Source organism: Xiphophorus maculatus, chromosome 23 (assembly GCF_002775205.1).
Source record: "Xiphophorus maculatus strain JP 163 A chromosome 23, X_maculatus-5.0-male, whole genome shotgun sequence".
Lineage (NCBI taxonomy): Eukaryota > Metazoa > Chordata > Actinopteri > Cyprinodontiformes > Poeciliidae > Xiphophorus > Xiphophorus maculatus.
The window spans coordinates 20,200,149-20,213,852 of NC_036465.1; the positions used below are offsets into that span (position 1 = coordinate 20,200,149).

A 13,704-nucleotide genomic window follows, 5' to 3' on the forward strand; every position below is an offset into this window, starting at 1 on the left:
TCTCAAGCAGGGGGAATTTGCACAACAATGACATCCGTGCATTGGCTATGAATAACATCCAAAGGATGAGGTTATGCAGCTATCTTTCTTGCTGATTCAAATTCATTTCCCAACTCAGCCAATGTCGTTTTATTTGTTACCTAAGCCCGATAAGAAATGGAAGCCTGAGCTTGCAGAAACAAACATGACACTTACTATAGATTACGTTGATAGCACCTATCCATGATGAGCAATGGCAAGAGGGACATTAGGGAGGGTATGCTTTTAGACTTTTCCATAGAGAAATTAACCATTGAAAATGATTCCAGAGAGGAAACCACAGATATTATTTTCAAAGGTTCCAAGGTTACAGATGTAACATGGCAGTAATATTAAGGCATATTGATTCAGTAATTCATACAAGAGGAGGACCAACCATGAGTGCATAGAAATGTACATACTTTTACATTCTGCTAAAACAAGAGTGTGGGTAGTTCACCCATCCAATAATTTTCTAATATTTGCTCATCCATACTTATGTTTAACATACTCACTTTGCAACACTAGACTGACAGAGGGGCTTTTTTCTTTACCTTTAAACATTATGACAAATGTAGAAAATGCATTTATTGATGAATTAGAAATATCTGTGCAACACATATAAAAGATTTGTCTTCAAGCTAAAAGTCTACAGATTTATATTGAATATGATCATGTTCTTTGATATTTGAGTCATAAAAGAGATTGTCATTGGGTTCAATACCTGTAATGGATCAAGCCCTTCCCTAGTTCCACATGTACTTTAAAAATGTACATATTGTACATGTAAAAAAATGCAGAGGTCAGATGCTCATGGCTATGGAAGGGTAAAATCCCCCAGCAGCTACAGCCACAACAGATTGACAGGGGCAGATTGAATAGGGGTCTCAGAAATGTTGCTGACAGACATTCGAATTGAATACCTGCCTGTAAAAGCACATTTCCACCAATAAGTGCACTGAAATCACCAATGCTTGACATGACTTCACACAGAAATTTCTTCCTTAAACACTTCCCTCAGATTAAAAAAAAAAATATTTAAAATATTGCACACATTGAGTTAGATTAACTAGAGATGGTAGTTTAATTTAGATATTGTGCATCATTTCCACAAATATAAAAATGAATACTCATTCTGTTGGAGAATGCGCAGCGTGGGGTGGAGGGGTATTTTCTGTTCTGGCCATTTTGAATTGAGATGACTCACCAGCCTACATACTTCAAAATACTTTCTCTTAAAGGTCATGGGAGCCTGTTTCTCTTTTCCATTATTACATCAGAGTAACATCACTCTAACAGAAGCCACAGTATCTCGCTCAATCAGGAACAAGGGAGTAAAACATTAATTACAAGGACTTTCCAATCCCATCCTCTATGAAACTGCATGATTCACAAATCCTTGTCAGAAAATCAACTGAAAATGAGCAGCAGCCATGAATGAAGTTCATAATCAAGATTTAAGTGGAAGCTCTCTCTGAACATCAACTTCTGGATGTCATAAAAGATTATATCACCTAATTATCTTATGTGCAATTCTTTTTCTTAATTAGATTCACAAACGGGTCTTTGAACTAAAAATGAGCACTCATGCAACACTCCTGGATCGAGGTGGCTTGCATGTTGCAAGAGGGCGTTCCCGCATTATCAAAAGTCTCTGCACTTCTTGCAGTACTGCAATAAAACCAAAGCATTTAACATCTGTATTTATGGTCCTCAATAACCCAGAAGTCTTAATAAAAATGAAAGCTGACATTGGCATGAAGGATCCTCCACACTAGCTGTCTTTAATGTCCAAGACATTCCATTAAAAGGAGAGCACTTCCTTAGAAGCAGAGCTTTTATCCTGATTGCTTACAGGAAGAGAGAGGGAGGGGAAAAAAAGAAACCAAACGACCTTCAGCGCCTTTGCAACTAGCCCCTCACATGTGATCTGTGAACAGAACCGTTTCCACCCAAACATGCAAAGATTGAATGCATATGCTGATAAAAACATGCAAGGATATTATACGTTTGCTTTTTATTCCAAATGAGCAGAAAAAAAAAGACAATGTGGACTTTAATATGCGCCTAAAGACATATATGCAAATATATCACTGGCTATTTGGTATTCCTGTCATGTACAGAGATGCCATCTCACTGTTTAAATCATAATGATTATTACGAGATAGGGAAAAAGAGAAGTCTGCATGTTCAATTAGTGCCTTTGCGATGCCAGATAGATAATATGTGGGACTGACTAATGTCCTTGCTTCGAAAATTCCTTTTTTCTGTTTTTCTTTTTGAAGCCGAAGGAAGAGAAGATTTAGGTGGAGATTCCTCCCTCCCTGGGAACACAATTGTTGAGCTACATTTAATAAGCTGGTCAGAAACACTCTACTGTCAAGAGAGACTGTGCCTTTAATGACCATTTCGCTTCTTCAGTCACAGATGTGCAGCTAGATGGGCACATAGCGGACCAGGAAGCCATCTTATTAATAGCAACGCACCACACATGCAGCGGACTAGGGAGCAGAAGCCTGTAGCGGGAGAAATGGAGAGAAACCGCTGGAGACATTGTGTTGTTTTACTGTTTTGCGGAGGCAGGGGAGACAGATGAGTCCAGTAAAGGGAAGATTAGATGTTGGATTCAGTCTGGACTGGAGTCTGAGATGAAAAAAATAAAATAAATTTGAAAAAAATCAAGTCCACATGAGAGGTGATCCAGGTCCCTCAAACAAGCCAGAGGGGAGAGGCTATGTGATGGATGTATCTTATGACTGGAACTCTCCACAAGCCCACGTTAGGGTGGGCACCAAGGCCAGGCCGGAGGAGCAGGTAATCAAAGAAAGAAGCTGCAGGGCTGGGATGATATAAGTAGATTCAGCTTATTAAATAACCTTCAGGAGGAGTACAGAGGATCTACGCCACCAATAAGCATAAAGAAGTGCCTGTTATATTGAAAGTCTATGCAGAATGTTCACAGGGAGTGCACAGTATGAGGAGAACCACTGTCATTAAAGACACCGACACACCAGGGGAACTTGGGTACAGTGCATCGCCGTTGGTTTGCTTTTTCTGTTTTCTTTTTATTTGGATTTCAATTTCCTGGATCTGAGAAGAAGCTAAGAAAGAAAACAAAGCTTGTGTGAGTGTTGTGTATTTCCTCAAGTTAATCTTGTCCAATGTTTCCTTATTTCTCATAGGAGTCCAAATACAACACATTCAATATAAAATCACACCTATGATTTCAAGGGACACAGGATAAGATTATCTTTTTTGGACAAATGGGAATAAGGAATCATCAAGAGATTTAATAATCCGCTTACAGTCATGTTTCCAGAATTTTTATTTAAATGTAAAAAAAAAAAGGAAACTTAAAACTTTCAGAAATTTAATATAATGTGCCTTGCTAAAGTATTCAGTCTTTGGAGTCTTTGGAGTCTCACATTACAAAAACTTCATAACATTTCTGAAGGATCTTTATGCAAAAGGCCAAAAACAAAAACAACTAATGCTCAATTTTGAAGTGGAAGAAAAACAATTAATTGCTTTCAAATGTTTTTACTAACACAAATCAGAAAAGTGTGGCAAGCATTTACGAGTCCTATTAGAATAGTTTAAGTGAAATGAAGCAGCCATTTGAGCAGGACTGTCTAGATCTTAGCCTTGATTGGATTTGTCTAGATCAGTAGTTGAGAAAATGTTGCAAAATCTAAAGATCGATGTTCACAGATCTTTTCCATTGACTCAGAATGAGCTTTAGGAATTTCTTCAAATAACAATTAGCAAAATTTCAGTCTCTAGATGTGTACAGCTGGACACATTACCAAACAACCTGTAGTCTTAATTCTGCAAATTTACTTTTCATATTTTTACTTGTAGAAAAACTTTAAAACCCTGTATATTTTTAGTTTCGCTAGATAATTATACACTACTCTATGAGAATATTGATATACATAGACTTCTGTGGTTGTATGACAAAAAGTGGGGGGAAAAAAGAGTTAAAGTTATGTCGCAGTTTGTGAACACTTTTACAATGCAAAGTAAAAAGTTTTACATAAATTTTCACAGCTACGAAGATAAAAACCTGTTTTGTTTCCTCTCTGTTTATTGCATTGACTTGACAACAAGAGCATCCCACCAGCTTTCGCTACACTGACTGCTTTGAAAGCAGGTGCAAAAAGACACTTCTCCACTCTGATTTCCTGTCACATCCTGCAGCCCACTCCAGTCCTAAACTTTCTATAATTACAACAATCTGTGCTCCTAGAGAGTCTGTGTGAAATCTGATTGCCATTGGTAACATTCGCAGCAAGAGTCCTGCTGTGATAGAAGGCTTCCTGTTTCAATTTCCCAGGATCCCTTCAAGTTTTTGCTTGCTCCTTTCTTTTTCACCCCATCAGTGGGGCATACATTTCCATTCAGGGGGAAAAAACAGACCCGGTAATATCCAATTTACTGGAAGGCAGAAGAGATGGTTTCACTAGCAGTATAATAACATGCTACATGAAGCGTGGCATTATAGAGTGCATATAAAAAAAGGCATCTATGATAAAAATTTAATCCAAAAGCAGTCATCATTCATTGGAGGAAATCAAGGCAATTAGTAACACTTTACTGCAAATTGGGGAACACATAAACAGATTGCAAACATTGGCATCGTAACGGGTCCAGAAGAGGTTCAGCTCACATGACCTTCTTCAAATGCACAATGGTCAACTAATCAAACATGCAGAATTTACTGGAGTGACAAGAAAATGAAAATGTGTGCATTAGTGTATGTTGGCATGTGCTCTTATTGTTTCTGCGTGATTCAAACGCTCAATTGCAGCACAGCAGTCCCTGCCTACAGTAAGTTTGAAAATCTGAAGAATGTACTGTACCTAAAAACAACACCCTCCACACTAATGGTACTCCTGGTAAAGTTGTGTAAAACACTTTAAAATAATCTCATGGTTTAGTGCAGCTACTTACTGCTCACATTTGTAGCGAATAGCATCTTGGTATCGTTTTAGCAAATGTTACCTACATGCAAATTAGTTTCAGAATAATACTAAAAAATATTTTCAGTCAAATCATAAAATATGTAACCACCAGGAATGTATACAGCTCTACTGGGACTTGACCTGGATTTGTCTACTTTGATCAAATGAAACTAAATCTGAGATGGGTGATAAAAAAGGCAGTCTGGATGGGTCTGGTGTGGCTCAAAAAGTGAAATTATGGAAAAGCCTCTAATGCAAGTAACTATGGTGGAGGTTCTGCAATGCTGTGGGCTTATTTATTCTTTAAAGAAACCTTGTAAGACTCTTTAATATATCAAGGCATTTCAAACAAAAATCTAATAACTGAAACTGAAAAAGAGCCATGTTTTGGACAATAATACAAAACAAATGACCATGGATTGATGGATAGAACTTTAGATAATTGAACAGGGAATATACTGTAGTCTGGAAATACAAATATTTTTCCCAACTCTGATTTTTATTCTGTAAGTACTGGGAAGACTAAATGGCAAAACAGGGAAACTATGCTTCACAGTATTGATTTTGTTGAAGAAAATATTTGTTTTCTTGAGATTTCTACTCATATAAAACACACTCAATTTAAAGGTCAGACTCTTTATTTTATTCTGAGTGCAATCTGAGTTCATGCAGTAAAAAATTCTTATTTTAAGGCTTCAAATACATCTTTACCAAAAACACCAATATGCGTGCAGGGCGCAGCTGGACATACAGAATAATAATTTTAAAAAAATCCAATACAATGTTTTCAATCATATTTTCCAAAAGCAAAATGTTTACATCCTGTCAACATGTTTGCTATGCAGGAAGGACTAAGTGGAAAGCTCTCTTATTTGAAACATTTCCACTACATGATTCGATTTATATGTTGCACACACAACCAGAGCTATTAATTAAATCCATGACAACACACAGCTCTTAAGTCTGATGCATGAATAACAGTTTTCAGGTTAAGGACGATAAAGTTGACTCTGCAGGAACACAGCTGGAGCTTGATATCCACAGATGGAGCTCAGCACCAACACACGGGTCTTATTTGTACAAGCCAAAGTGCTTCTTTCAGAACCTTACTTATGTATTAGCAGTAAAGCTCCATCTTAATTCAGCGATGCATTAGAAGAGCATGAGCTTGAGAGATGTTTATTGGATGTCCACGTCAAGCACGAAAGCTGCATAAAGTATTAAATAAAGTCATGGCCAACATGAGCAGTAAATCATCATGAGGTAATAGTAAGGTAGCCAAGAGATAAACAATGCTCTTTAGAAAGAGGACAGTGAGAGACTGTGTGCGTCATTTAGCCTTAATATAGCTACTTTCTCCTTATAAAGCCATGTTCTTGTTTACCCTGTCCTGAAAAAGACATAAAGCCAACATGCTTGTGTCTAGCATGAAGACCTAGATTAAAAAAAACAGCAGAGATTGCTCAAATTTACATGTGGGATTAAATAAGGGGTTATTTTGGAGTCGCAATAATACACATGCATGCTTCTTCTTCTTCCAAATAGTTACTAGAGCAGCTTTTTTAATGATGTCCTACCTTCAGAATGATGGGAGAGGGTGAGCAGACTGACGCAGGAAGCTCCGATCCCAGATCCAAATACGGTAATGCGGTTGGAATCTCCTCCGAAGAAGCCGATGTTCTCGCTGATCCACCGTAAAGCCTGAATCTGGTCCAGCAGCCCGTAGTTCCCTTTAGCAGCCTGATCGCCCGTGCTGAGGAAGCCTGAAACATGGAAAGATGAAAAGCCATAAATAGCAGAGAAAACAACTGGCTTAGAAGAGAAGGAAAAGAAAATTCTAGGTTATATACCAATACCTAACCCCATTCTCATAGGAGGCATCATGAAGACAGCTGAAGTGAAATCATGACTTATTACATGATATGGCTGTTGGTAAAATAGGAGTGCATGTGCCCACATCTCATCTGCACCTTATGGAAAATCAATGGCATGTCTTCCCAGGTGAACATAAATCATAGATTACTGTGCACTCGGCAATATTGACCAGTTCAAACGAAATCTTGAACATCTATGGAAAACCTATTGACTGTGTGTGAGAACGACCTGACTTTTACATTTCAAATAATTTTCCCTATTTTCCTCTAACATATTTCAAACCCCTCTAACACTTGTCATGTTTTCTGTGACAACACACAAGATTTGTGCGCATTTTCCCAGCATGTCAGAGGAATCTGCCATGTGAGGTCTAAGTTGGAAAAGTGTGCATCTCCTGGGTACATCAGAGCTCATGTTAACATATACCACTCTCTCTCCAGGGCGTAAGCCCTGCTGAACGATGGGTAATCGAGAGTTGTGGGAGAAGATCAAAGGCAGGCAATCCCTAAACTCCCAATGGTGGATTCAGTGTCCGTCAAATCCCCGGGCCTGCATGTGAGGTGACAGCTCGGAGACGTGAGGAAACCAACACCCAATTCTCTTTCACAAGCAATAAATGTTCTGATGGAGGATGTTTAAAGGCCTCCAGTGATGGTCCCTCAGCATTGTGGCGTTGCTTCCAACATCTATTTTATGGTCTGTGCCTTCATCTTATAATGAAGTCTGTTTTGAAGTCCACTGGGGGAGGCAGACAGTTAACAGCAATGCAAGACTGATTAAAAAAAAAAGTTTTAATCTGTGTGATTTCACTGATGCCAGTGCTCACTTAAGATAAACAAAGATTAGAGTGGCCCTCCTCAGGGCCATTAGTTGTTTTGGGGATGTACTTAATCTACTAAAAGCATTTATGTCTATCAGCTCTCAGTTGTCAATGTTTCTACTTTTGAGGATGTGATGAACAAAAAGTGTGCAATAGAAAGCAAAATATTTTTGGGCAGGGCACAGCAATGACATATTTTTCTTCTAAGTGAGTGAGTTTGTAATTTCCAAAAATTGATAAAAGCTGATTGCACAAAAGCAGAAAACGGCACAAAGAAACCCATGATTGGGTTAATTCTTTAGACAAATATTTTTACTACCAAAACGTGGTTCGATTGACTGTGTTCTTATACATTTTGAAGTCAAAACGATGCACTTTCCTTGGTCTCCTGTCTACATAGTTTGACTTTAAAAATAGAATCTTTCAAACACAGAGACATAAGAACATATAAACTCTATAAGGAAACTAAGAATGGCCAAATGAAGGATCTATTAGATGATTCATCAGTCAATGAAAAGTGAATGAAGGGATGAATGGATAAAACTTTTGGCAACAAGACAGCATTGTCCCTATGATGTTATTCTTTTCCACACTCAGTCATTCAGACCTGAGACATACAGAGTCACTGCATCACTGCAGGTGACGCAGCACCAATCCGCCCATCAATTTCCCCTCCATTTCTTCCTCATTTGTGAACAAGACCTAAAGATACTTAAACTCCTCCACTGAGGTGAGTTGATTGTTTTTTTTTCTGCAGTGTGGCTTGCAAATAAGTAAAGTTATTATTGAACCATTACTGGAACATCTGATTTGTCGCTGTGTGAGTTATAAAGCAGTGGAGGTTATGTGCAGCACACAAGGCGGGTTTTGCGGGATTCGTGACATTTGAAAGTATCCCCTCAAGCTGCCCAATACATGGATGACTGGAGTATGTAATGTCACTGGCATATGAAGGCAATACTGGACTGTTTTTTATTTACCCATGACATCATGTCTTTCTTCACAAACCTAATGAAAGGCAGAAACACAATGATGTGGCAGCGTTATACCAAAGATCCCCAAGTGGTGTTATACATACAGAAAAACAAAAATATATATATATACAGTATATATAAGAGCCCACTGCACTGAACCCCATTGAAAACCGCATGGTTATCCCACCAAATATTGATTTCTGAACTCTTCCTGAGTTAAAACATTAGTATTGTTGTTTCTAGATGAATCTGAATTGGTTTTCTTTGCATTATTTGAGGTCTGAAAGCACTGCATCTTTTTTGTTATTTTGACCATTTCTCATTTTCTGCAAATCAATACTGCATTTTTCCTGGAATTTCGGAGACATGTTGTCAGTAGTTCACAGAATAAAAAGAACAACTTTCATTTTTTACAGACATTTACCTACAAAGAGTAAAATCAGCCTTTTGATGCTGTTTACACAAGTGTCTATTTTATAGCATCAAGACAGCAAGAAAAACTCAAAGAACTTCCTTCTAACCTTCGTAGTAAGAGTCCTGTGCATTTATAAGACTCTGAACACTGAGTATATATTTTCTAAAGCTAATTAAAATAGCTTACAGAGTCAGCTCTGCAAATGAAAGGTTGTGTGTTGACTGCATTACGTGTGTGGGCTGCAAATATATTGTGTCCTTGACATACCGGTAAATAAAGTGAATGTTGTGTGCCTTGGAAAGAGTGTGATGAAGTTATAAAGAAAATCAAAGGAGTACTATTACTACTACGAGTTTGTAAACTGTACTATGAATTTGCACAATCTTACAGGAAATTTCATTGTGTTACACTCTTACTCGAGTACTGTTGAAGTTATTTATCTCTTAAATTGGAATAATTATTTTGAGTTAGGCACAACAGTTTTTCATAAAGTGTACTTCAAGTCTTAAGTATGTACTTATCATTAATTACACTTGTGTCAATTTGGCAACACTGAGAATACTGATTAAAATCTGTTTAGAACTGTTCTTTGGCCTAAATGCTCTAAGTTTGTATTTAATAGCAGTGGTTTTACATGGGAAAATTGTGGTAAAATTGTTAATTCACTTTTTAGTGGAGATGATTTGAAGCAGTCTTCTTTGTCATATTATTTTAGCTATTTCTATTCTACCACACAACTCAAATCGTTGCTGTGCATACATGACAATGGTCTGACAACCATCCGAGACAGGCTTCTAGTCTTTGAGAGAATCTGAGCACAACCTTCTACCACACCCCAACATTACAGCACCCTTATCCCGAGGGTTTGTTGGCATTAACAAAAAAGGGTGGGCAGTGGAAAGGCCAGGGCCAATTGTCGATAGTAGAGAGGCTGTGGCACAGGAAACGAAGCAGTAGACAAATGGATCAACAGATGGTCTCCTTCAGATGCATCCCTGAGGATGACAGAGCAGCAGGCACATGCAGAGGGAAGGAGAGGGAGACAGACAGAGAGAGAGGGAGAAAAATAGAGAGAGTAAATAAAAGAGATAGGCAATGGGATTGGAGACAGATGCAGGCAGAAAGAGGGGAAAGGAGGGCTCAAGCTGAAGAGCCTTTTCCTTTTGCTTTTTATCTCTGACTCCTCCTCGCTCTCCGTCATAACTAAAGGACAACAGCTTTTACAACCTTCTCCAGGGTACACAGGAGGGAGGCAGAGGAGACGTGACTCTCCAAGAATAACCCTCATTTGCAAAGCAGTTCACACTTCACCAAGTATATGTCAGATGGGCTGAGAAATGTCATGAGACAGGCATGGAAGAGGAATTTTGTACAAGTGTTAGCCTAATTGAAAAGATACTATAAACATTATCCATTTGGCTTTGTATTATTTAGGATTACTAGATGACAAAATGTAAATTATTACAGTTGGATCCTCGTCTGTGCTACTGAGCACTCAGTTCTGGTGTCCTGTGTGAGACATGTTTTTCCTAAACCGCTTTGACTGCTTTGCATGTTTAAAAGAAACGGGTTATTAACATGTAGAGTGATAATCTTAAACAAGACATGCTGCAGGCACCATTTAAAAATACATCCACCGTAGCTCTCGGGTGCGTTTTAATTGGAAAGGTGACAGAAAGTATTTACTTTGGAAAGCAATTAAGATAGGAAAATAATTGTTTTCATGCATGACTATTTCTGTTTTTGTACTTACTGCAACTATTTGACACATAAGCTCCAGCGCTCCTGTTTTGCACATAAATCTATAGGCATATGAAAATAATCACCTATTCATCACCTCTGGGCATTCTTTCTGAAGCACAGACTCACTCCGGTTACTTTAATATATGTAATTAACTGTACAGGCTCACTTTGTTCTCGTTCTGAGTTATGTAAATCTTTTTCTCACCCATAAGGGACTGGGTTATAGATTTCGAGACTTAGCAGATGATCTCTGTCTGATCAGCACAGCGTGGGCTTTGGCTTCACATGAGCCATGGTGGTGCAGTCCAACTCTCGTTCTGTTAGCTGCTCACACCTACACATGACCCTGCAGATTCTGAGTTGAGGCTCAGCGCTTGTGAACTGTTTTGTTAGGCTACTGATGTGCTTGACTGCACTACTCAACCCCAGGCAGTTTAAATTGCTAATGAACACAAGCTACTTCACAATAAGCTTTTAATTACTGATGAAAGCTGCCCCTTTTTAGTTCTTGTGTTAAACTCGATGTGCAATATTTTTTTTTAATATTCACATAAATTTGGCACAAATTATGTAAGTTGGTGGCATTGCGTTTGACATCCTTTAAATGGCAGGGCAGGTAATCTGGTACTTTGAAGGATAAGTCTACACAAATAAGCTGGCTTTATGGCGTTCTTTCACACTGATCCAAAAGACATCACAATAAAAGTCACTTCAGACTGACAAAGGTTAAGTCATATGTCTTATTGTTTATACCATGTTTAGCACAAATTAGACGTTGCTTTGTCTTTTTTTTTGTGAAGATTCCATAATTAAACAGATGGGAATAGATTAAAAAGATGGTGCCCTTCATGAACTGAAGGAAACTGAAGCTCTCAGTTTGGCATCTCCAAACTGCAATTTTCAGTTTGTTTTTTTATCAGATGTTCAACAGGATTACATTTGGCATCATGGCTGACTGTTTAACAAAAATTATTCACTTATTTTTATTCTTATTAAAAATAAGTGCTTTTAGTTATAAGTAAATTCATGTTGTATAGTGAGATTAAATTACAATATGGGTACAGAGTTTCCATCTTTCTGTGTGGATATAATTACTATTGCAACTTCAGATTGTTTTATTTATTTATTGATTTATTTTTGCTTTAAGTTTCAGTGCCATTTGTACAGTTTTTAAGTGCTCCCAATGTTTAAATGGTAATGATCTGCTTTAACCAGAAAGCAGGCGAACTTATAATATCATAATTTTTTTTTTTTTTTGCCTAAATTATCTTTTTGGAACTACAGTGATTTTTCTAAATCTGTGGATATTTTAATGCTAATCTCAACAAACGAGGAACATTTACAGGCTAAAAACAAAGAGTGAGACACTTTTGTTTATCATGCCAAAGAATTTCTGAGAAGTGCTCGCTTTTGAAAAAGAAATGGACCCATCAAAATGGAAAGAATGCCCTCAAGCTGATCTGAACAAGAGCAAAAAGAAACATGTGAAACACTTTTCTTTATGTCAGCCTTTCTAAATTATTTATGCCACATCCAAAACATATTTCACAGGAACTGTCGAGGAAAACGGGTTTTCTACAGGCAGCACTTGTGAAAGGTCAAAGAATAACTTTCGGTTTGTCTCAGTAGTTGAAAACAAAGATTTCCAAATATGGCAGCTAACATGTCAGCTGGATTTGATGTTGAATTTACATGACAGTTTCTTCATCACACAAACAAACTGTATGAGTTAATAACAGTGATTCTGTGCTCTTTTCCCCTGCACGATAGAGCTGTAATTTGAACTGACTGATTACATGATGTGATTTTTTATCATGTCTAAAAGCAAGCCTGCCTTGACATTGATGTGGGCCACTTGTACATGATGGGGGAACTGACATTTTCTTCTTGTGGCAGCTCAGACTCTCAGCCTTGATTTTAACCAGAGCGGCAACAGTGACAGTCGTTTGGTCAGAGCCGGATCAGGTCGTACCTGTCTTTCTGCATCCTCCTAGTTAGGGACGACATTGTATGTTTGTGTGTGTGTGTGTGTGTGTGTGTGGATACAAATCTCCCGCTGGAAGAAACATAGATGTTGTTGTTGTGTTGACATAACCAGAGGGTTGGTTAATGTACACAACATGACAGGGTCTTCAGTTGGAACTTCAGTTAATATGTAGGAGCAATGAAAAGCATGCACTGTGACATCCAGAGAGCAGGTGAATCCTGCTCAAACTCACCACCACACAATTCTTGTCACTGTACAGGCAGTTCATGGTTCAGGATTTTTAAAGTAAGCTTCTGTTATTCGGGGAAAGGCAGTTAATATCTTAATCTGTGTAGATAATTCCTTTGCTGTCTTCATTTAATAAAAATTCTAAAGTTGATGAAGTTGAAAATTTCTCTTTATGGTGAATTCATGGCACATTTATTTTCTCTTTCATGTATTTAAGTAATTATATGATTAGGATAGGGGTGGGACTTCATGAATTATACTTTACTTCACCTCTTGAAAATGCATAAAAACTTGAGATATGTATATATGCATGTATGTGTATGTATGTATAATTCATAAACAACCTATACACACACACACACATATATATATATATATATATATATATATATATATATATATATATATATATATATATATATATATATATAGATATAGATATAGAGATATATATAAATCTGATTAGTTTAAAAATGTGAAAAGGGAATCGGCAGGCCACATGTTAAAGAAAACAAGAATTCAGAATTGCCAAGGAAACACTTGATCAATGCATCACCACTTATATTTTTTAAAAAGAACCTACGTATAAAAGACTGTACTTGTCTTTTTGCTTCTTAATTTTGGTTTGGCCTTATAATAAATGAACAAAAATATTATGACACATGAGCACCACTAGCTCA

General features: G+C 37.5%; 1 protein-coding gene across 3 annotated transcripts in view; it reads right to left on the reverse strand.

The window, feature by feature from the left end:
• The window catches only part of LOC102229458 (neuroligin-3), a 175,601-nt gene that overhangs the window by 49,641 nt on the left and 112,256 nt on the right, over window positions 1-13,704 (reverse strand). For all 3 annotated transcript variants that reach the window (XM_023328763.1, XM_005795370.2, XM_005795372.2), the window contains one exon: window positions 6,560-6,745. In XM_023328763.1, the coding sequence (XP_023184531.1) occupies window positions 6,560-6,745 (186 nt within the window). The remainder of the gene's footprint in view (window positions 1-6,559; window positions 6,746-13,704) is intronic.